Source organism: Mesoplodon mirus (assembly GCF_964341445.2).
Source record: "Mesoplodon mirus genome assembly, chromosome: 19".
NCBI lineage: Eukaryota > Metazoa > Chordata > Mammalia > Artiodactyla > Ziphiidae > Mesoplodon > Mesoplodon mirus.
In genome coordinates, this window is record NC_138995.1 from 55,513,905 (window position 1) to 55,539,088 (window position 25,184).

Below are 25,184 nucleotides of genomic sequence, written 5' to 3' on the forward strand. Positions count from 1 at the left end.
ATTGATTAACAATGTCTGCCACAGTCATATCAAAGGTAGTGGAGGCACATAAGCCATCCCTGCTAGACATCCTTCTTAGCTCAGGTGATTCAAAAAGAGGTGATGGGACAGATTTGGCCCACAGGCCACAGTTTGCCATAGTCTCTAGAGCAAACTAAGCCTTAGAGACTGCAAAATGGCATAGAACTGGGCTGTGAATGGTGAAAAGTTCCCATGATAGGAAGCCTACCTGAATATCTTGTAATCTCCAGAACCAAAACTAGACACCACGTATCCTGACCCTCTGACCAGCTTTCTTTCCAACAGAGCCAATGATTCTCTATAAGTCTGAAATATTTCCAAATAAAAGAATTTTAAATTTTGATGGGTTTTTTAAGTTATAATATTTTTAGAGATTTTTTATTTTTTATTTATTTATTTTTGGCTGTACTGGGTCTTCGTTGCTGCACGCGGGCTTTCTTTAGTTGCGTTGAGTGGGAGCTACTCTTTGTTGCGGTGCGCAGGCTTCTCATTGTGGTGTCTTCTCTTGTTGTGGAGCACAGGCTCTAGGCACGAGGGCTTCAGTAGTTGTAGCATGTGGGCTCAGTAGCTGTGGCTCATGCAGGCTCTAGAGCACAGGCTCAGTAGTTGTGGTGCATGGGCTTTGTTGCTCCGCGGCATGTGGGATCTTCCAGAACCAGGGCTCAAACCCGTGTACCCTGCATTGGCAGGTGGGTTCTTAACCACTGCACCACCAGGGAAGCCCTAAAGATTTTTAAAATTGATGTGGACCATTTTTAATGTCTTTTATTGAATTTGTTACAATATTGCTTCTGTTTCATGTTTTATGGTCTTTTGGGGCACAAGGCATGTGGGATCTTAGCTACCTGACCAGGGATCGAACCCTCATTCCCTGCATTGGAAGGTGAAGTCTTAACCACTGGATAACCAGGGAAGTCCCTAAAGTTATGATATTTTTAAAGGCTTTGAATCACATGGTGAAAAGAATTCCTTTTTCTACTCTTTTTGCATGATTCTGATAGTGGCAAATGAAAGTCTCAATCAGGTTCTAGTTAGCCTTTAATGCCTTTCTAATACTTGCTAACTTTTACAAAGAGAAAATCAGCGACCATATAGAGATACAAGTCTAAACCACTGTTTCACTTTATTTTCCCACTTTCAACTTACCTTGGGCTGTACAGTTTTCTTGTCATTCACAATGTAACAGCTTCAGCCTGGTCTCTGTGCTTCCATTCCTGCCCCCAAGGTCTGTTTGCCATTCAGCAGCCAGAGAGATCCTGTTAAAATCAGTCAACCCTCACTTCCAAGATGGCAATACTTTCAAGAGTAAGCTCTCTGAGCCTGACTGCATGCCTTCTAGCTCACTTGGTACCAGCTTTATTATACAATAAATTGTGTCCCCCCAAATTCATGTTGAAGCCCTAACCCCCAATGTGACTCTATTTGGAGGTAGGGCCTTTAAAGAGGTAATTAAATTTAAATGAGGTCATAGGGTGGGAACCTAATCCAGTATGACTAGTGGCCTTACAAGAAGAGGAGGAGGGAATTCCCTGGTGGTCCAGTGGTTAGGACTCGGTGCTATCACTACAGGGGGCCCAGGTTTGATCTCTGGTCAGGGAACTATAATCCCACAATCCACATGGTGCAGCCAAAAAAATAAATAAATATAAAAATAAAAAAATAAAAATACCATTAAAAGAAAAAAGAAGAGGACGAGGAGACACTAGGGATGCATATGCATGGAGAAAAAAACAGGTGAAGTCATAACAAGGAGGCAGTCCTTTGCAAGCCGAGGAGAGAGACTTCAGGAGAAACCAAGCCTGCTAACACCTTGATTTTGGACTTTCAGTCTCCAGAACTGTGAGAAAATAACTGTTGTTTAAGCCATCAAGTCTGTGGTATTTTGTCATGGCCACTCTAGCAGACTAATATAGGATCTTACTACAGCCTAGGAAATGGCTACCATTCCTTCCTCCTTCACCACGACAAAACCAGATTTAACTATAATGATAATAGCTACAGTGAAGAGGCCTGGCCTTTATACCTCTCCATGTCTGAATTTCTTAAGTTCTCAGAATAGCCTTGGGAGGTGGGACTATTATATTCCCATTTTGCAGATGGAGAAATCGAGATTCAGAGAGGTTAAGTGACTGCCTCAAGATCACACACCAAGTATAGGAAATGCCAGTGTTGCAGTCAAGATGAGCTGGGTTATGCTGCAGTAACAAGCAACCCCACACTCTCCATGGCTTAGAACATCAAAAGGCTCATTCCCTGCTCATGCTATGTGTTCATGTCAGGTAGGCAGGTGTGACAAGGGTCAGGAGAGCTCTGTGTCACATCTCCTCATTCAGGAACCAGGCTGACAGAGGGACTGTCCCTACTATGCAGGGAACGTGAGGGAACCTGGCAAAGCATGCACTGGTTTTTAAAGGCTTCCACCCAGAAGTGACACTCCTACTCGCATTCCATTGGCCAAAGAAAGTCACATGGCACAATCTAATGTCAAGAGGGCTGGACAGGTGCAATTCAACCACGTTCCCAGAATAGGGAGAACCAAAATTTGTATGAACAGCCCAGTCAATACACCATCAGGATTCACACCAGAGCCCACACTCAACCACTGTGCTTTCCTGAGAGAAATTTCCAGGCAGGCCTGCCCTCCCCCATCTATTCTTTCAATGACTCATTCATTCATTCAGCAAGTGCTGGACCAGAGTGGTGAGGTTGGCTGGGGAAGAAGTGCACAGAGCTGAAAGATATTTAGAATGAAACATTGATAGAATTTTGTTCTGGATTAGATGTGCGGGATGAGGGAGAAGGGTGTTGTCAATAATGTGTTCCTTCATCAATTCAATATTTATTGACCACCTGCTGTGTGCAGCTGTTTTAGGCTCTGAGAAGATAGCCATGAACAACACACACAGAGATCCCTACCCCCAGAGATTTGACAACAAACAGCATCGAATGTAACGTCCAGTGGGGAATGATGCTATGAGGAAGAATGCAACAGGTGCTGAGGAAGCCCGGGTACTAGAGCAGAGGGACCCCCAGGTGCCTGGTTTGCCAATGAGGGGTAGGAGACAGTGGTGGCGTTCAAACTGCAAGAGGACCAGGTTTGCAAGAAATGAAGACATACGTCCACACAAAAACTTGTCCACAGATGTTCATAGAAGCATTATTAATAATAGCTGAAAATTGAAAACAACCCAACTGTCCATCAGCAGATGAATGGATAAGCAAAAGTGGTCTATCCATACTGTGAAATATTACTCAGCCATAAAAAGGAATGAAACTCTGATCCGTGCCACAACATGGATGAACCTCGAGAATATTATGCTAAGTGAAAGAAGCCAGACACAAAAAATCACGTAGTGTATGATTCCACTCATGTGAAATGTCCAAAATAGGCAAATCCATTGAAACAGAAAGCCAATTAATGTTTGCCAGGGCCTGGGAGGGAGGGGGCATGGGGAGTGACTGCTAACGGGGACAAGGTTTCTTTTGGGGGTGATGGAAATGTTCTAAGATTGTGGTGATGGTTGCACAACCCTAGAAACATACTAAAAACATTGAGTTGTGCACCTGAAATGGGTGAATTGTATGGTATGTGAATTACATCTCAATAACACTTTTTAAAAAAGAAAAGAAAGAAAGAAAGAAAAGAAAGAAAAGAAAGAAAGAGAAAGAAAGAAAGAAAGAAAGAAAGAAAGAAAGAAAGAAAGAAAGAAAGAAAGAAAGAAAAGAAAGAAAGAAAGAAAGAAAAAGAAAGAAAAAGAAAAGGAAGGGTTTGGGAGGACAATCTTGAATTCAGTTCAGTGTGTCAGCAGGGGAAGGCAGCTGGAGACCCGGGGTGTAGGACTGGGGACAATGAACGTGAGTGCACCCTGCAGCATGGTCGCCCAGGAAATGTCTTCTTTTGTCACTGGTTGGTTTTGGGCTTTACTGGATCCGTCCTGGTTGCCAGACTTGCAGGCAAGACACGATTCAAGGCGGAGCCAGCAGGGGGTAGCAGAGAGCCACGCAGACCCACGGACCAGAGCCTGGCCGCGTGGTGTCCCCTATCTACCTGCCTCCAGCCTCTGCCCCTTTCTTTACCCTTTGGGGCTCCCAGAGAGTCCACACAGCTGCCCAGGCCCCGAAACATGGGCTCATCCCTCCCTCGGTCTCACTGGGGCAGGCACTGTACCCTGCCCCCTAGTCGCCTGAGCTGGACCTTGCCCCCCTCCTCTCTACAGCCCAGCCCTGGGCCAGGCTGCCGTTTTTTCTCCCTTTGCCTCCCCAGCCTCCTACCTGGTCTCCTGCCCTCTCCAATCCTCCCAACGCAAGACAGCCCAAGGGATCTTTCTAAAGCCCAAACCCGACGCTGCCCCTCTCTGCTCAGAACCATCCATGGCTCCCCAGTGCCCTTAAAGTCTAGGCTCCTCACCACAGCCTTCAACTGACTGCCAGGTCTGGCTCCTGGGGGGCCTCTCAGCCTTACCTCTCAGATCCCTGTCCCTCACCTCCACCCTGTGGACTGTGATCTGAGGGACTGAACTTCTTCGAGAATCTTGCATATTCCCTTCCATGCCTGGAGCCACATCACTTCACTCTACCTGCCCCAGGTCCATATTCATCCTCCAGTCTCAGCTCAGATGCCCCTTCCTCCAGGAAGTCCTCCCTGACTCCCAAGCTGGGTCAGATCCCCACCTCTGAGTTTATATCCACCCCAGCCCTGCCCACTCTGGGTCGCCACAGTCTGGAGATGGGCTTATCTCCCTGCTGGACTGTGAGCCCCCAGAGGGGGCTGCCTCAGTCACCTAATGGGTCCCAGCACCACCCAGCACAGGGCAGGGGCTCCAGGAATGTGTGTGGAATAAGTGAACATGTGTGGATTCTCATTACCTATATCCTTCCCTTCCTGTGCCCAGCATCTCCATTCATTCATTGGCAAATGTTTATTGAGCAACTACTATACATCAAGCTCTGTCAAATGAACTCAACTGGGCACCAGACCAGCCCCCACTCTCAGGGAGCTCAGAGTCTAGTGGGGGAGGCAATATGGAAGCCAATGTAATAATAATTAATAATAAACGTTTCTTGAGCATTTACCAAACGCCATGCACTACGTTAAGTGCTTTACTTATTTATTTTATTTGCAAAACAGTTTCATGAGGCAAGTACCATGATTATCCCTATTTTACAGACGCAGAAACTGAGGCTAAGAAAGGTCAGGTAAGGGACTTCCCTGGCGGTCCAGTGCTAAGGACTCTGCGCTTCCACCGCAGGGGGCACGGGTTCTATCCCTGGTCCGGGAATTAAGGTCCCACATGCCACACGCAGCCGGGGAGAAAAAAAAAAAAAAAGAGGTCAGGTCACACAGGCTGTCAAGGGACAAACTGGGAATGGAACCAAAGTCTTGCTAACATCCAAGCTTTATCCTGTGCACGTTTCCAGTCTGAAAGGAAGAGGGACCAAGATGTAACCCACAACCACTAAAATGTTGGGATCTGTGTGGCCAAGCAAAGGGCACCAAGGAGAGGGCAATGCTTAACCCAAAGGAGGTATCGTTGATGGTGGGGTCAGTGTTTGGCCCAATTAGGAAGAGACCAATGTCCTTGGCTGGGACTGGGAGCTCTCAGGCTCATTGGCTCTCTCCACCCCATCTCTACCCACCAGGGGTCACTGCCCACCACTACCTACTTCCCATGAGTCCACCAGCATGTCTAGATTCTCAGGGCTGTGGCTCCTTGTTTTACAAACGAGGAAGTGGCTGCATGGGGAAGGAAGTGGACTGGGCCATGACCAAGAGTGATTATGATTCATGGGGAAAACCCTTCTCTCCCAGATTCAACCCCTTTGTGTGCAAAAGGACATTGCACTCTGAAAGAGTCGGCCGGGGTCACATGGTGTGGGTAGCTTGGCTTCAGAGGTGTAAATTCCCCCTCACCACCCTCCACACCTTTGATGAGAGTGCAGGCTTGTCTCTGTATCTGGGGGAGTGGGCTGTGTTGAGACTGAGGTATTTTTATCTGCTGGACACACTGGGGCTCCATGGAGGATTTTGCTTGAGGAAACGTTCCATGGATGAAGCAAGCATTTCAAAATATTGAACCATTTTTGGATTTCGGCACCAGGAAACCCTTGGGCGTGATGAAAGGGTTCTAAAACTAGAATTGAGGAATGGTTGCACAAGGTGAATATTATGGGATGAAAAGTATGCCTCAGTGAAGCTGGTAAAGAGATTATGACATTTAGGAGATGATTGGAAATTTGGTCACTGACTGGGAATTGAAGATACTAAGGAATTGTTCATTGTTGATTTTGTTTTCACATTTTAGGCAAAATAATGACATTGTGAGGGTTGGTTTTCATTTGTTTTGTTTTTTGTGAGTCCTTATCTTTTAGAGATACAGGCTGAAGTATCTCTGAATAAAAGGATACCATGGGGCTTCCCTGGTGGCGCAGTGGTTGAGAGTCCGCCTGTCGATGCAGGAGACGGGTTCATGCCCCGGTCCGGGAAGATCCCACATGCCACGGAGCGGCTGGGCCCACGAGCCATGGCCGCTGAGCCTTCGCGTCCGGAGCCTGTGCTCCGCAACGGGAGAGGCCACAGCAGTGAGAGGCCCGCGTACCGGAAAAAAAAAAAAAGGATACCATGGCTGTAATTTGCTTTCAAATAAATGAGAAAGGAGCATGGGGAGGGGAGGGGAAATAAGATCGGCTCAAGCTGGGTGATGGATGTGGGGGGAAGGACATTGCTCTGCCCTCTGCTTTTGATGGGTGTGTAAACTTTGCAATTTTTCCAGAATAAAATATGGCTTTTAAATTGCTTTTAACCATAACTCTAAACCCAAGTCCAACACATCCCATATTCTTGATGGGAAAACTGAGGCCCAGAGAGGAAGGATACCTAGCCAAGTCACCCCTCCCAGGTCCTTCTGGCCCTTTTGGGGTCCCCGGAGAACCCTGGCACTCTCTGCCCCCCTCCACCTCCCTAATTCTGCCTTCACTTCCTGCCCTCGACCACCTTCCTGAAAAGCCCAGCCCCTCACATGTACCAACCTGTCCCCCTGCAGCCCCTCACCCCACACTTAGACCCTTCCCTTCTGTCCCTCACTGGCTCTCATACCACAGGCTGGACCTTACCATCACCTGACACATCTATAATGGGCCACCTCGTGGCGTCCAAAGTGCCCTGTTCTGGGTTCCCTGCTCCTTCTATAACCAGCTCCTCCCACTGTCGCCCTCCCTCACTCAGCTCCAGCCACACCCACCTCTTGCCATCCTCACACTCATCCAAGACCTTCCTGCCTCAGGGCCTTTGCATTTGCCGAGACTTCTGCCAAAAACACTCTTCCCCCAGATCGTCACAGTCCCCCTCGGTCACCTCCTTCAGGTCTCAGCTCAAACATCACCTCCTCAGAAAGACCCTCCCTGACCCCTCCCTACCAAAAGAGCAATCCCTGCCACTCCCAATCCTCTTGCCCTATTTCATATTTTTATAGCACTTATCTCCACCTGACATGATACGCTCTATCAGTTTCTTGATTATGGCCCATCTCCCTCCAATAGGATTTAGCCCCACAAGGAAAGGGATGTCTGCCCAACACAGCGTGGCAGATAGTCAGTGTTCAATAAATATTTGTTAAACGATCGAATGACTTGGAAAAACCCAGGTGAATGAGGTGAGATGGGGACAAGGAGTGGGGGGAAGGGACGGGTATCCAGCCAAAAGGAACAGCCCGTGCACAGGTCTGAGGCTTGCCCCTCCAATCCACTGTTCCCTCTGGCACAGTAGCCTGGGTGTTCTTTCGAGGGTGAGGAATCAAGGGGACATAACAGCCTCCCCAGGACCAAGGCCAGACCTTGCCAGGCCGGCACAGGAAGCCACACCCTGAAGTCAGATCCATGAGTAAATATTACATCTCCCTCAGCCCCGCTCTGAAGAGATAAGGGGAGCAGAAAAGGGGGGTCCAGAAACCCGCTTCAGCTTCGCCCAGGAGGACAGGACAAAGGTCCTGCCACGGGAGCCCAGGCCATCTTACAAATATTAAGTCAGTAGTGGGCGGGGTCTCAGCGGGGAGACAGAATGAGGAGGTCCCAGGTCACCTCCCGTTCCCTAGGGCATTAACGATGTGGCTGGTGAGAAAAGAGAGCAGGGGTGGAGGGAGAGAGCAGACAAAACAAGGTCAGAGAAACTTGTCCCCAGCTGCGGAGAAGATAACGACTTACCCACTCTAACCTCCTGAAGCTAAGGCCTGAGCCTCAGTTTTCTTGTCTGCACAATGGGTTCTCAGGGAGGGAGGGTGATGCTGGCTAACAGGGAAAGCCAACAATGTCAACATGGATAATGTATCATTAGTAAGATATATCAACAATCTGGCCACTTCTCTTCTCTCTGGTCCACCACCTCCTGCTTCGTCCCGGGCCATGCAGCAGATACGATGTGAGCCACATATACACTTTAAGATGTCCTAGTATCACATGGAGAAAAGCAAAAAGAAACAGGTGAAACGAATTTATTTTACCCAATCTAGGCAAAATGTTATCATTTCAACATGGACTCAATATAAAAAGTGAACAATCTATTTTGCATTCTTTGTGTGTGTGTGTCTGCAATAAATCTTCAATATTTGGTGAGTTTTTTTTTTTTCACCTTCAGAATCATTTTTTTTCCCAGTTTTATTAAGAAAAAGTTGACATAGGTAGTTCCCTGGCAGTCCAGTGGTTAGGACTCGATGCTCTCACAGTGTAGGGCCTGGTCAGGGAACTAAGATCCCAGAAGCCACACAGCATGGCCAAAAGGAAAAAAGAAAGAAAAAATTGACATATATCACTGTATAAGTGTACAGCATGATGATTTGATTTACATATATTATGAAATGATTATCACAATAGGCTTAGTTAAATCTATCATCTCCTATAGATACAATAAGAAGAGAAAACATTTTTTAATCTGTAGATGTTATGAGATGAAGTTTTCATACCTCCACCTCTCCTCTCATCCTCTCCCCAAAATTTTATCATACTTTTAATTATATCAATAGTTAGCGTTTGCACCATTATAACAATGTAAATATTGTTCACTGCAGAACCTATTAGGATACTGTGATTACGTGTCCTTTTTCTTCTTTTAGTTGAAGTGAAATTGACCTACAACACTACGTTAGTTCCAGGTGCATAATACAGTGATTCAATACTCCTATACATTACAAAATATTCACCACTTTGGTATGTACTTTTCACTCACAGCTCATCTAAACTCGGATAAGCTAATGGTAGTGGCTACCATACTGGACAGCACGACTAAACTATTGCAGTCACCTCACTGCCTCCCAGCATCTGCCTTCACCTCCCACAGTCTGTTCCCCACACGCAGCCAGAAGATCCTATTGACACCTAAGTCAGCTCCTATCCTTCTTCTGCTCACATCCCTCCCAGGGCTCCCATCTCAGAGTAAAAGCCAAAGTCCTCCTGCGGCCCACAGAGCTCTGCAGGATCCGCCCCTGTTCCCTCTCTGCCCTCACTCACTCTGCTCCAGCCACACCAGCCTCACACTCACCAAAACACTCCTGCCTCAGGGCCTTTGCACTTGCTGTTCCCTCCGCCTGGAATTCTTTTCCCCCAGATTCAGCACAGCTCCCTCATTGAGTCTCTACTCCAGTGTCGCCTCCCAAAACATCTTCTCTTGGCCCTACATGAAACAGTGTCCTAGACACCTCCATCCCCTCCCCTGCTTTCTTCTTCTCCATAGCATTATCTCCACCTGATATATTATACCTGTTTGTGTTTATTTGTCAGTTGAGTATCTCCCCAAACAAAAGGTCAGCGCTACGGGGCAGGGATTTTTGTCTGTCCTATTTGTGGCTATAACCCAGCGCCTAGCTCAGTGCCCGGCACCTGGTAGGTGCTCAGTAAACGTTTGTTAAAAAGTGAATGAACAATGGCCCCCACGTACCCGGTGCCCACTTTGGTGCAGGCACAGCGTTGAGCCTTCCACGCGCCTGCTGTCCCTCATGCTCAGAGGAATCCCAGGGAGGTCAGTGTCATGATCACCCACCACCCACCTCCCAGACAGGCAAAGGCCCCTGCCCAGGGTAGCCAGGTTTACTTTCTGCCCTCTGAGCCTGGCATATAGTAGGTGTTCAAGAAACCGCAGGGCTCAATTGGACCAAAAATCTGGACTCGTGTCCAGGAGCACCTGAGGAAGGGCTGGGGAGGTGAAGGCTGGGAGCGGATCGGGAAGGGCAAGGACAGCAGAGCAGGGTCAGTGTGATGCTGTGGGTGGTATGGAGCCATGGCGGAGTCTGGACAAAAGCCGGGATCTGCCCCCGAGTCTCTAATAGCCGCAACTCTTCTCGCTACTCAGCCAGACGGCAAATCACCAGAAATCTGGATCTCCCTGGAGACTCCTCCTCTCTCTGTGTCACCTACCCCTGGTGTCCCGTTCCACAAACACTCTCTCACCCTCTGCTCTGTATCCGATCCTGTGCTGGGCAGTGCTGGGGACACGATGGTGACCACAACAGCCCTGGTCTTGCCTTCCCACGACTCACAGTCCATTTGAAGAAACAGACCAACCCCCTGACAGTAAGGACCCAGGGTGGTCAAGGCTGGGACTGGGGATGAGGGGTGCACCTAACCCAGTCTGAGAGTCAAGGAGGGCTTCCTGGAGGAGGAGGAGGAGGAGTTGTTGAATAGGCAATGAAATAGAGCAGAGGGAAGCAGGGATGTGCTGGGTAGTGAGAGCGCAAGTGAGGCAGAATAACTGGAGCAGAGAGTTCCCAGAAGGAAGGGATGTTCCGTGAGGCTGGTCAAGCAGGCAGGGGTCAGGCCATGCAGGGCCTCGGTGAGGAGCTGGGCTTTCTCCTGAGGGCACTGGGGAGCCATAGCACGTTCTGGGCACCACAAGGGGGCCAAACCAGGGCCAGAGACCAGGGAGGAGTTGGGGAGGGGAAGCCAGACAAGGTGGGCGGTCGGGGAGACCTGGACCAGGGCAGGGGCCATGGGGAAGGAGACAAAGGCACACAGGGCATTTAAGAGGCAGGCGTGATAGGGCGTGGTATGCGGTGGGGAGGAGGGGATTGGACTTCAGGGACAAGGCCCAGTCTCTCTGTCCCAGTGACAGTGGATGGTGGCGCCAATCTCTGATAAGAGGACGGGAGGAGGAGCCGGTCTGGGGGAAGATGTTGTCGAGGTCAGTTTGGGACAGGGTGAGGGAGTGGTGCCCAGGGACATGGGGGAGGGGGGGAGGCATCCTGAATGACACTTAGAACGAGGTCCCGGGCTCAGGGGAGAGGGCTGGGCCAGGACAGAGAAGGGTGAGGTGAGGTCACAGGAGGGGTGGAGGCAGCAGGAGATGCCAGGTCACCCACAAGTCACCTGGCCGCACCCGCCCCTCTCACCTCACACTACCCCCCGCGTCAGAGCCCCTCCCTGCCAGGGCAGCTCAGGACGAGGTGCTAGAGGAGCAAACCAGGACAGGTGAGCCACAGGTATGGCCCCCTGCCCAGAAGCAGGATGCTCGGGCCTTGGAGAAACCAGGACCCAGAAGCCATTAAGATACCGATAATAGCACGTTTGTCAAGGACGCTCTTCCCCCAGATCCCTCCATGGCCTCTGTCCAGCATCATCTTCCCAGAGACCTCCTCCCTGACCCCCCACTCTGCCCCTGACTCCAAAATCACCAGCCCCCTTTCTGGCTTTTTTTTTTCTTTCTTTTTCTTTTTCTTTTTTGGCCATACTGAGTGGCATGCGGGATCTTAGTTCTCCCACCAGGGACTGAACCCGGGCTCCTGTATTGGGAGCACGGAGTCTTAATCACTGGACCACCAGGAAAGTCCCTTCCTGGCTTTATTTTTCCCCCCGAAGCACTTATCTCCATCCAATGTGAAATAGACTTTGTTTATTTGTTTACCCTGAGAATGTCAGCCCCATGAGGGCAGGGATTTTACCTACCAGCCTCTAGGACAGTGCCTGGCAGACAATCTATGCTCACTAAATATTTGTAGGATAAAGGAATGAGTGATTTCTTGAGGCTTGCTCCGTGCCAGGCATCGTGGTAAGTATTTCACACTTCATTTTTTACAACAGTCCATGAGGAGTGTACTATCGTGACTCCCATTTTACAGATGAGGAAACTGAGGCCCAGTGGGCTCCATAAGTTGCCTGGGGTCATGGAAGCTTGGAACAGTGGAACTAGGTCCAGTAACATCAACCACACCTCATGTTTGGGACCCGACTCTGCCAGGTGCTGGCTAACTTCCTGACATGTAGCATCTGCTCTCAACAACCCTGAGTAGGGGCCACACCATCCCTCTTTTTCAGAGCAGTCAATGGAGACTCAGGAAGGGGCTGCTCCCAGCCCCACTTCCAGTAAGTGCAGAGCCAAGGTCAAAACTGGACTCCCTCTAGCCTCAAAGTCTCCACATAACACCCATTTGACATATAGAAAGAACAAGGCCTCAGGAGGAGAAGAGAGAGAATGTGGATTTCTCAGCCCCACGCAGGAGGCCAAGAAGCAGAGCCCCAAAGGAAGCGTGCAGCCACCAGCCTTCCCTTCTGTGTGACTTTGGAAATAGAGTCACACAGGCCTCCCCCGCCTGCAAGAGCTTGGGCAAGTCAGAGCCCTTACCTGGTGCCTCAGTTTCCCCATCTGCCAGTGGGGGTTCTGACAGTGCTCACATCACAGGGCAGCCACTGAGATGACACCTAAAGGTCACCCACAGCTTTGGGGCTGGGAAAACGGCAGTCACAACAGGTGGGTTTTATCCCTTGGTGACCGCCAAGTTCACCAGGGAGACCAGGGACTGGGCCGTGGGTAAGAACTGCCCTAAGATCTCCCCCTGCCCCTCCTTCCTCCTCCCTGATGACCTGGTTCTTCTCCTGGTACCAAACCTGGGCCCTCGGCACAAAGAAGTTTAGGCAGCGCCCCAGGAGGCCTGGCCAGGTCGTGGCCCCTGGCCCGCCTGCCACACCTGCCCTGGTACCCAAACGGGGCCCCAGATCCTCGGTGACTCGATCCCTCCAAATTCAGGTGATCTCCCCCGGCTCCAAATCACCGAACCCTCCCACGCCTGGCGCCAGACGGAGCCAAACCCCAACCAGGAAGGGTCTCGGAGCATCGGGCCGCCAACGCCGCTGTCTCCAAGAGCTGGGTTCGGGGTGAAAGATGGTGCTGACCAGATGCAGCTGGCTCCTCCTCAGTGGTGAGCGAGAATGGCGCCCCCAGAACCTCAGCCCCCATGGTCTCGGGGAAGGGAGGGCACCCCCGGCCTGGGGAGGGACGGTGTCAGCCGGAAATCCAGCATGTCGGGAGGACAGCTCTGCTTCACACAGGCACGATTTGCTCCACTAAGAGTCACCAGTGTGAGGCAGGCCGGGGGCCGTCACCCAGAGAGGTTTTCAGGGTGGACTTTGGAGATTTCTAAGAGCGGGGTGTAAGCTAGGGCAAGGGAGCCACTGCTATGCCTTCATTCACGTGGCAAACTCTTACTGAGCTCTGGAAGCCTTAACTAGAGCAAGTTGTAACCAGCCACTCTGCCCCTCCCTCGGGCTATGGTTTGGGCAGTTGCCTTCCTCTTCTCAGCCTCAGTTTCCTCATCTATGAAATGGGCCTAACTCCTGGGGTCGTTTGAAGGTCATTCCAAGCAGCATTTACTAGTGCTTGCTGGGTGCTGTTCTAAATGCTTTCCACGTATTCATAACCACCCTATGAAAAAGGCCCACCCATGACCCCCCACTCCATAGACCAGAAGCCTGAGGCTCAGAGAGGTCAAGGCACCAGTCAGGGTCACACAGCCAGAAAGCGGCAGGGCTGAGTGCTAGACCCAGAGGCCTCGCTCATAGTCAGCCTTTATCAGCATGGAAAGTACCAGAAACCAAGCCAAGCAAGTAAGCACTGCTTACGTGAGAACCGCCGCGGCTTCCCAATCCAGGCAACCGCACACAATTCAAACCCAGGCAGCCCCAACCAGCTAGTCAGGTTTGAGGCTTATCTGTTGGGTTGAGAACAGAAGGGGTGGAGTGTATTAATCACGGCCCTACTTTCTGCCTCTGGAGAGGCAGAGGAAGGGCGCTGGACCGGGAGGACTGGGAGTCGGGGCCCAGGGGCTGCACGAGGCAGCCTGATCTCGAAAGTGGAGGCCTAGTGACTCTCACAGCGGTGGAGGGTGGGGGGATCCCTCTGGGTGGTATCCAAGGTCCTGCAGGCTGAGCAGGTGCTATGAGCTTGCTATGCGCAAAGCCTTAGGCTAGATCCTTAGCACAGCCCATCAAATCCAATCCTCAGATCACAGCCCCCTCCCCAGGACTGAGACTCCACACCTGGCTGACAGTTACTGAGCGCTTACTTGTGGGAGGAACACATGTGCCAGGAGCCACGTCTCCTCCTCCATCAAACATGGGGAGCGATCAAGTCCACCTCATCCCACCCCTCTGGCTCCTTTTCCTCAGCCGCTTTCCTGAGCGCGGGGGCCGAGATCACTATCGCCCCCGAGCCTGCCCAGCCAGCCGAGGGCGACAACGTCACACTGGCTGTCCAAGGGCTTTCAGGGGAGCTGCTTGCCTACAACTGGTATGCGGGGCCCACGCTCAGTGTGTCTTACCTGGTGGCCAGCTACATCGTAAGCACAGGCGATGAGACCCCTGGCCCGGCCCACACGGGGCGGGAAGCTGTGCGCCCCGACGGCAGCCTGGACATCCAGGGCGCCCTGCCCGGGCACTCGGGCACCTACATCCTGCAGACTCTCAACAGGCAATTTCAGACGGAGGTGGGCTACGGACAATTGCAGGTCTATGGTGAGACACCCCCCAGAGCCCCCTTTTCCCCAGCTGGGCTTTCCCATCTCCTTCCCAATCCTTCTTTCAAAAACAACAACAACAAAAAAACTCTAAAAAATATTAAAACCATCAAAAAAAACTGACTTAAAGTAACATTAAAATGCTCACCTCCTCCCAGACGGCTTCTGGGATTAAATCTGCCTCTCATCCTGTTCTTTGACCCTCTGGCTGGGGGTTCAGGGGCACCACCGGGATCCAGCCATGCCCCTTGCCTGGGGAAGGGGAGGCCCTGGAAGCAGGCAGTGCCCGGCCCCCTCCCCCTCTGTCTGTTGCCCCACAGAGATCCTGGCCCAGCCTGTGGTCATGACCAATGGCACGGCATTGGTGGAGCGCCGGGACACCCTGCACCTGACATGCAGCAGCCCCAGCCCCGCCGAGGTCCGCTGGTTTTTCAACGGCGACACCCTGCCCATCGCCCTCCGCCTCGGCCTGTCCGCTGACGGCCGGGTGCTGACCCGGCACGGCATCCGCAGGGAGGAGGCCGGAGCCTACCAGTGTGAGGTCTGGAACCCGGTCAGTGTCAGCCGCAGCGAGCCCATCAACCTGACCGTGTACTGTGAGTCCTCCTGGCCCAGCCCCTGCAGAGATACCCAGTGCCCCAACCCCATAGATGGGGAAACTGAGGCCAGGAGAGAGTGCCCAAGGGCATGCAGTGAGTCAGTAGGCCAGCTGGGGTTAGAAACCAAAGCTTCCCCATATAAGGCACTTGACCCATCTCCTAAGGACGAAAGACAACCTTTGAATTTGAATAATCCTTCCCTTTGAATCAATACCTCCAGGACTGGTTGGTTTTGAAAGGGAGCGGGGACGGCGTGAGTGGTGAAATGGGAGGGGAAATAAAATTAAAAACATAACCAAAGCATGGAGTCATTCCCAGGGGCAGCAGATATGCAGTGTGGCATCCAGAGAAAGGAAATCACTCAGGTACATGAGGGCGGGCAATGTAGAAAAACTTAGAACCTAGAATCCTACAACGAGGGCATTCTGGATTTAAGAAGCACTGGATTCTAGACTCTCAGAATCCTAGAAACTCTAGAAGCAGAGATTCTTAGAATCTTAGAATCTAATTCTAAAACCTTAGAGCCACCTAACCCTAGAATCTTAGAAACATAGATTTCTAGAATCTTAGAATCCTAGAACATAGAAACATCTGCTCTTGGAACCCTAGAATTCTAGACTCTTAGAATGGCTTATCAGAAACCATTTAGCCTTTTTTTTTTTAATAGAACCATAGATTTCAAAAATATCTTGAAATGTTGTCTGGCCCAACACCCTCTTTTTACAGAAGAGAAAACTGAGATTCCCCTGAGAGGGAAGGTGATTGTCAAGATCTCAGAGCAAGTTAGAGATCCATGTGGGATCCGAGAAGGCCAGAGCTCTTTTTCCCTCCAGATATTCCCAGGGGCCCATCCTGGTGGAAAGAAAGCCAGGGGGGTGCCCACCTCGACCACCCTCTCCCTCCACTGCCCCATTTCTCTCCCTCCCCTCCCTCACAGTTGGCCCAGAACGCGTGGCCATCCTCCAGGATTCCACCACCCGCACGGGCTGCACCATCAAAGTCGACTTCAACACATCTCTCACGCTGTGGTGCGTGTCCCGGTCCTGCCCGGAGCCTGAGTACATGTGGGCCTTCAACGGGCGGGCCTTAAAGAATGGCCGAGACCACCTCAACATCAGTAGCATGACGGCAGCCCAGGAGGGCACATACACGTGTATTGCTAAGAACCCCAAGACCCTGCTTTCTGGATCTGCCTCAGTGGTGGTCAAACTCTCTGGTGAGTCATCCCCAGCCTGACCAACCCCACCCCTCTCCATGGAGGCCCAGCTGGACTCAAGCTTTGGCTGCTCCACCCACCATTAGGCCACCATTTGCCCAAGAGATGATTGGAGAGTGAGAGATTCTCAACCCATTCGTTGGCCAAGTGACAAAGTGGCATATCAGGTGGACCCTCTTCATCCAGGTGACAAAAAGAGGCAGTCTGTGCCTTGTCACCCAGAAAACAACGGACAAATCAGGCTCTCTTCCTTGAGGGTTGGCAAAGTGAGAAATGGGCCACATGTCCCAAACCGTGCAGCTGCAGAGTGGGAAAACATTCGAATGTCCCTTCCTATGGGTGCCCATGTTCTAAATTCAGTCTGTCACAGCTGCTCCAGGCTGGACCCACTCCCTGCCAAACAGACAGCTGAACCTCAGCGCATCCAACTAGATAACCCAGTTATCTGGCCCAGATGCCGGTGTGCGCATGCGCACACACACATACACGCATACACTCCTGGAAAATCACAGCCAGTCGTTGGCAAATGGAAAAACACAGCGAGAGAGGCACTGTCTTGCCTCTGTCCTTAAACAACCTGGCGGTGGGGGTAGTGCAGACACAGCTGGTGTTCTCAGAGGCATCAGGATCCTCAGGGGACATTTTCTCATCCCCTGGGGATGGTGGCTTTGAACATTAGGGCCTCATTCATTCCGCCTTGGTTCCTTCCCAAGTGGCCACCATCTCCCAGGGACAGTGGGAACGGTCCTTCCCTCCCTCCTCCCTCCCTCTTACTAACAGGCTGGGCCTCATCCAAAGGGTGGATACTCTTTCACCCAAAGCAGAAATGGCATTCCCAGAGGTAAGTGTACCTCCTGCCCCACCTTACTGGGGCCTTAGCAGCTGGTCTTGGCAGGAGACAGGGGGGTGGACCGGATGACCTCAGGCGCTGTCCAGAGCCCTGTCTGTGCAGGTCAAGATGGGGGGGGTGTCCAAGGTGTGCAGGTATGTGCAGGGGGTGGGTAAAGCACCCCCAATGGCCTCCTAAACTGTCAGCACCCCTGTGGCAGGTGCCAGGGGAGAGACAGAGGAAAGGGAGATGCCACCCTTCTTCCACCTGGGGGAGACTGATCTGATGGAGGAGACATGGTCTCTGCCCTTGCAGAGATGGCCTTGAAACAGGGAAGCATAGCCTCCCTATTCAAGAGCTGCCAGTCAGGGAGAAGAGGCAATGCCTCATACTCCATTCTAGCAGTGATGAAGGAGACATGACAGCCACCCTCAGTGAGCTTCCAATCAAATGGAGGAGACACAGGAGACACTTGAGGAGATTTTGTATTCTGATGGGGGAGACATGGTCTTGAGGAGACATGGCTTTTTTTTTTTTTTTGAGAATTCCTAGTCTGATGGGGGAGACACAGTTCCCACCTTTGGGGTACTCCCAATCTGATGGGGGAGTACAAGCCCCCCACTTTCTAGGAATTTCCAGTCTGATGAGACAGACATGCCCCCATTCAAGTTCTGGGGTCCCCAGCCTGACTGGAAAGACCCAGCCTGATAATAATCTGGAATTTCCAATCTGATGGAGGAGACATGGCCTCCCACTCTCTGGAATCTTTCAATCTGATGGGGAACTATAGCCCCCATATTCTGAGGTCTCCTGAGCTGACAGAAGAGACAACACCTGGAGTACACAGCTCCCAGCTATCCAATGGGGGAGACACGGCCCCCATATTCTGAGAATTTCCAATCTGATGGAGGAGACATGACTCAACCCTCTAGGGTCTTCCAGTTTAATGGGAGAGATATTCCCCCAAAGGCTGGAAATTCCTAGTCTAATGGGGGAAGAAACAGCCCCCATTGGGGTTTCTCAATCTAACGGGTGAAGACAGCTCCCTGGCAGGCAGGCATTGCTGAGACACAAAATCCACCTCCATACCACACAAGTCACCTCCTTCCTCTGTCTCCCTCCCGCCAACCCGCATGGGGAGTGCCAGCTGGGGGAGGCATATGTGAGCTGGCCGGGGGTGGGCGGGGGACGCTCTGCGCCGCCAAGGCCCAGCTTACTCAGCCCCCCTCGCTCTCTCCCCAGCGGCCGTGGTCGCCATGACAATCGTGCCGGTGCCGACCAGGCCGATGGAGGGCCAGGACGTGACACTGACCGTACAGGGCTACCCCAAGGATCTGCTGGTCTATGCCTGGTACCGCGGGCCTGCCTCCGAGCCCAATCGGCTGCTCAGCCAACTGCCGTCGGGGAACTGGATCGCAGGCCCCGCGCACACAGGCCGGGAGGTGGGCTTCGCCAACTGCTCGCTGCTGGTGCAAAAGCTGAACCTCACCGACGCCGGCCGCTACACACTCAAGACCGTCACACTGCAGGGCAAGACTGAGACCCTGGAAGTGGAGCTGCAGGTGGCCCGTGAGTGTGTGGGAGGGGACGGGGAGAGGGGGGCCTCTTTTCAGACAAGGGCTCCCAGAAGAGGGGCTCTGCTTTCTCCATCTGACTTGGGACTCCCCAAATGGAGCTCCAGCCTCTTCTGTCAAACTGAGGACCTAGACCAGGGGTATATAGGCTTCCTCCATCAGACTGGGGACACTAAACGGGGCTTCCATGCCTTCTCTCTTCTGTAAGAGGCACACCAGACCAAAGGTTTTAAAATACAGTGTGTAGTCTGAGGGTAAGGCATCCTTTTTCCTGGACCATAAAACACAGGAGATATTGCCTCTACCACCATACTGGGGGAATAGGCTGCTGATGGTCGTTTACCTCTCCCATCAGACTAGAGGTGTAGAGGGTGGATCATGCCTCCCTCTTCAGACTGGCATCCTAGACAATGGGGAGCATGTTTCATGCTTTGCGTTACAATAAGAGAACAGAATTCCTACCCTCAGAAGGTAAATTAATCTCTCAAACTGAAATAGGGACGATCTCCTCCATCAGGATGGAGATTTCTAGGTGGTGGGAATTGTGTTTCCTCTTCAGACTGGAAATTCCCTGTGTTCAGGAACAAGGTCTCCTCCATCAGACTGGGAGCTCCCAGATGTTGGGGACCGTGTCTCCCCATCAGACTGGGAGCTCCCAGAAGTCAGGAACAATGTCTCCTCCATCAGACTGGGAGTTCCCAGATGTTGGGAACCGTGTCTCCCCATCAGACTGGGAGCTCCCAGAAGTCAGGAACAATGTCTCCTCCATCAGACTGGGAGCTCCCAGATGTTGGGAACCGTGTCTCCCCATCAGACTGGGAGCTCCCAGAAGTCAGGAACAAGGTCTCCTCCATCAGACTGGGAGCTCCCAGATGTTGGGAACCGTGTATCCCCATCAGACTGGGAGCTCCCAGAAGTCAGGAACAAGGTCTCCTCCATCAGACTGGGAGCTCCCAGATGTTGGGGACCGTGTCTCCCCATCAGACTGGGAGCTCCCAGAAGTCAGGAACAATGTCTCCTCCATCAGACTGGGCGCTCCCAGATGTTGGGAACCGTGTCTCCCCATCAGACTGGGAGCTCCCAGAAGTCAGGAACAAGGTCTCCTCCATCAGACTGGGAGCTCCCAGATGTTGGGGACCGGGTCTCCCCATCACACTGGGAGCTCCCAGAAGTCAGGAACAAGGTCTCCTCCATCAGACTGGGAGCTCCCAGATGTTGGGGACCGGGTCTCCCCATCAGACTGGGAGCTCCCAGAAGTCAGGAACAATGTCTCCTCCATCAGACTGGGAGCTCCCAGATGTTGGGGACCGTGTCTCCTCCATCAGAATGGGAGCTCCCAGATGTTGGGGACCGTGTCTCCCCCATCAGACTGGGAGCTCCCAGATGTTGGGGACCATGTCTCCCCATCACACTGGGAGCTCCCAGAAGTCAGGAACAAGGTCTCCTCCATCAGACTGGGAGCTCCCAGATGTTGGGGACCGGGTCTCCCCATCAGACTGGGAGCTCCCAGAAGTCAGGAACAATGTCTCCTCCATCAGACTGGGAGCTCCCAGATGTTGGGGACCGTGTCTCCTCCATCAGAATGGGAGCTCCCAGATGTTGGGGACCGTGTCTCCCCCATCAGACTGGGAGCTCCCAGATGTTGGGGACCATGTCTCCCCATCAGACTGGGAGCTCCCAGAGGTCTGAGATGTCATGTCCCTGGAGCCTTGCCTCCCCCATCAGACCAGGCAGTCTCAGAAGCCATGTCCCTGAGTTAAGGACAGTGACCCCCCCTTCCTCAGACTTGAAGCTTCCAGGATAAGGGACCCAATCACTGACAGACACCCTAGCACCCTCCTTCACCCATTCACTCATCAAACCCTAGTTTCCTGGGTCAGCGTTGGGGGAAGAAGGCTGGTCAATGACAGCAGGCCACCCCCGATGAAGCCTCGGAATTCCTTTTCACTCTGTCTCTCTTCTCACAGTCAACCTCCCTTCCTCGCACAAGGACCAACGCCACCTTCCTGAACCTGAACCTGGCACAGGCTGAGCATGGGGCGGGTGGGGCCGCTGGGAGGCCAGGGTTGGGCAGGGGAGCAGAAGGAATGGGGGCACTGGGGACCTGGTCCCCTACCTCCCTGACGGCCTCCTCCACCCCTGTGCCCCATCCTCCCCCACAGCCCTGGAGTAGCACCATGGCCCTGGAGACCTCCAGAGAGACCAGCTCTTCGTGCCACCCTCCTTGTTTCCTCCCCCTGAGTGGAGGACCACTTGCTTCCAGCAAGGATGCAGGACCATGGTTCACGGTTCTCCTGCTTCCACCCTAGAGTTAGAGCCAACAGGGCCCTGCTCCTTCACTGAGCTGTCGGAGAGCCACAGAGGCTATAAACATCCTGGTTAACACACGCCTGTGTCAGCCTCTCCTTCCACCACTCCCAACCCTGCCATTCCTGGTCACCACACTTGCTTCTTTTCCCACCCAAGATTATTCTCAGTCTGGCTGCATGCATGCACAGGGGTGCCCAAAGCACAGGGATCCAAGCCCCCTGAGGGTCCTGCTTCCCAGTGGCCCAAAGAGTGCCCCTCCTGTGGCACCAAACAGCTGCCCTGTTTGAACACGGCCCTCCCCTACACTGCACCTCACTCCATAACCCAGGGACTGATTTGTGCACAGGACAAAGAATGACCAAATTTCTCAAGAAGATTTCCAGCATCTTCTGGCCCTCATCCATTTAACCAAAGATGCCCTTTTGAGTCCTCCATTGTCCTGGGATTCCCCCACCCCCACCCCATGTATCTCAAACATCACTTGCACAGTCCTAAAAATATCTCCCTCCTCCTCTAAGCACACAAAAAAGCCCCTATGAATAAATGAATGCAAATGGGGAAGGGGTGGGGTTGAGGGGTGGAGAGCAGGGGAGTGGGAACCAGAAGGAGTGTGTCTTCTAACTCCTCTCACTAGTAGGGTATGAGCCGCAAGCCTAACCCAGTCAAGATGACCTACTATGGGGAGACTCTTGGTGTTAGTCAGAAGTGGTAATAGCAGACTCCAGGCTTGGGGTAGAAAGAGAGATTTGGGCAAGGATGGAAAGGCCTAGTAGAGAGATTTCCCAGAAACTTTCAAGACAGATCCTTTCTGGGGATGGCCATGTTGAGCTGAAATAGTGAGTGGTGAAATTCACCCAGAATGAGGGTTATAAAATCTGGGTTAGAATCCTGCATTTGCTATGGGTTCACTAGACTCTCAATTTGTCCGTCAGCAAAAATGTGTGGACTTAGGATAGACTAGAGTTTTCCAAACCATTTTATTAGCCTCAGAGCCCTTTCTTCAAATGCAAACTTACATGGTAGTTCAATATATTATTTAAAATAGCAATGCAATAAAAGTAGGTATCAATTCAAAAGCTATAGTTCTCCCCCTCACCAAATTTCTACACATTTTTGAAAAATATCCTTAAACTTAAATAATACTTGGATTACAGAGGCAATTAAAATGCAAAATACCAACCAGAATCAATTGCCAGTGAAAACATTATATATGTGTATATATATATATATATATATATATATATGTAGAGAGAGAGAGAGAGAGAGAGAGAGACAGAAACTGTGGGATATGGCCAAAGCTGCACTTGGAGGGGGAATGATAGCCTTAAATGCTTAAAGGCATTGAGAGTACTAAAAAGAAAAGATTTTGAAATTGAGCAAAATAAGGTTGCCACTCAAGAAACTAGAGAAAGCCCATGAAATAAACCAAAGTAAAAAGGTAAGGAATTAAAAAAGTAAAAGCAGAAATGGATGAAGTATAAAATAAAACATAGAGTTAGTCAATAAAGCCTAAAGCTGGTTCTTTGAAAATACTAATGAAATAGACAAATTTTTGCAAGTATGACAAGAGACAGAGGAGACTAATATGTAAAATAAAAGAGAAACCGTTCTGATCGAAGTAGAGCAGGTTAGATGCTCAGTAAATATATGTATTGAGGGAAGAGAATAGTTCCCCAACAGCCACTCCCCCCTCCTCTTTCATGAAGGCAGGCACTGCCTCCCATAAAAGAAGCTGAAAATGTCAGGTACTCAGTTTCCCCAACTGCTTTGCAGCTATTGGTCGCCATGTGACCAATTCTGGCCAACGAAGGAAGGAGAGAGCTAAAAGTTCTGTCCACTGACTCTGCCCCACCTGAGTGGGCACTAAGGGAGCTCCATGGAGTTTGAAAGTTATTAGCTAAATCAGTGTTCTCCAATATGAGGTTTCCAGGCAATGGCACAGCTAGGAAGTGAGGATAGATTTAAGCCCATACTCAACCCCAACAACAGGAACAGCCCCAAAATGGGAAATAGCGTCCATATTCTCCCCACCCCTCCATATTCACATAAGAGTCAGTAACATATATATCAGTTAGAATTTTTCTTCAGTGGCTAGTAAGAGAGACTGGAAATAACACAAACAACAAAGAGAGAGGACATTAATATATAAGATAAAAGAGAAACTGGTACATGTAAGAGTAGCTTACATGGATAGAAGATTATTTCTCTCTCACATAAAAGGTAATCATAAGCAGATTGTCCACAGTGTCATTAGGGACACAGCTCGTTCTGTCTTTCTGCTCTATTATTCTTAGCTTGGAGCTTCCATTCTCTTGATCACCTCATGGTCCAAGATGGCTGCTGGAGTCACAGCTGCCTCATCCATGTTCCACGCAGGAAGCAGAAAGAGGGGGACAAAGGGTAAAAGAAGCCCCATGCCCGATTATGGACTGTGCCCCTTTTAAGGAACTTTCCCCACCCTACAACTTCCACTTACATCTGATTGACCAGCTCTTAGTCATGTGGCCACCCTAGCTGCAAGGGAGGCTGGGACATGTAGTCTTTTCCCTGGGTATATTGCTGCTCCAAAGAACTTCAGGGTCCTGCTCTCAAGGAAGACAGGAAGGATGGATTCCAGGTGGGCAGCTGGTAGGCTCTGCCATGACACACCTTGCATCTCCTACCTTCCAAGCTGAACAAAATGGCCTTTCTCACCTAAGCCCAAAGCGAAAGAGCCCCAGGCACAGTAGCCAGGATTTGGGAAAGCCTGGGGTTGTGTTCCAGCGGGGCTTGTTTTGTGCAAGGCAGAATGAGGCCAGCGGGAGGGGCCAAAGGAGGCGAGGGAGTAGCAGCTCAGTTTTCTAGGTCAAGCCAGATCCCATATCCTCAGGGTGTGGAGGCTCAGATGTCCCCAGGACCAAGTCTCCTGTCCCGCTAGGCCTCTCTGGGCTTCTGAACTGAATCCTCCAGGCAGTCCAATCCCCCTCCTTAACAGTCCAGGGAAGAATAACAGCAACAAACACACAATAATAATAGCTCCTGTATCTCCAGCATTGATTTGGTTCCTTTGTACCTCTATCTCAGTGAATTCCTACAAGAACCCTCATGAGTATTACTGGCAGTTCCTCCATTTTACAGGTGAGGAAACTGAGGCCCAGAGAGCCAAAACCTCACTCCATGTTCCATAATTCCCACAGCTGCTGGGAGGAGGCTAGCTGAGGAGTCCCCATCACTCCTCAGCAGGGCCGGCCAGGCAGGGGTGCAGGCTCAGAGCCCAGATGGAGCTGAGGTGGCCACCTGAGCTGAGGGACTCCAGGCAATGTGGCTTTTCCTCACTTGTAAAACAGAGATAGTAATAGTACCCACCTCCTAGGACTGTTGAAAAAATTAAATGAGTCAATACGAGGAAAGAATCTAGTTACATAAATGCTTGATAAATGCTTTTTAACTCACTCAGGTGTTAGGTTTGGGCAACAGGCTGATGGAAAAGCCAAATATAACCCTTTTTCTATAATGCCTTCTTCCTGGGGGACTTAATTAACCCTACGGCACAGGTTTCCCTCATTTTATGGAATACAGGATGGAAATACAATTTATGGGAAATTGTAATCACCTGAAAATGGCTTACAAGAAAAAAATACCCATGTATAAGCTTTTAGAATCCTGATGCTGAAAAGTTTTTTAATTTAAAAATAAAAAATAATGAGGAATTTCCTGGTGGTCCAGTGGTTAGGACTCGGCGCTTTCACTGCCCGGGGTGGGGTTCCATCCCTGATCAGGGAATTAAGATCCTGAAAGCCACATGGTGCAGCCAAAAACAAAAAAGAAAGAAAGAAAGAAAGAAAAAGAAAAGTAAAGAAAGAAAGAACAAACAAACAAACAAAAATTAAA

The 25,184-nt window shown here is 51.0% G+C and overlaps 1 protein-coding gene across 1 annotated transcript; it reads left to right on the forward strand.

The window, feature by feature from the left end:
* Positions 1–13,156: 13,156 nt before the first annotated feature.
* CEACAM16 (CEA cell adhesion molecule 16, tectorial membrane component) lies at positions 13,157–21,177 on the forward strand (the record flags this gene model as incomplete). The annotated part of the gene is made up of 8 exons (XM_082606690.1): positions 13,157–13,193; positions 14,440–14,784; positions 15,107–15,382; positions 16,323–16,601; positions 18,673–18,999; positions 20,629–20,687; positions 20,972–21,047; positions 21,167–21,177. The coding sequence occupies 8 exons, from the start codon at positions 13,157–13,159 to the stop codon at positions 21,175–21,177; spliced, it is 1,410 nt and encodes a 469-aa protein (XP_082462816.1).
* Between the last annotated feature and the right edge of the window lie 4,007 nt (positions 21,178–25,184).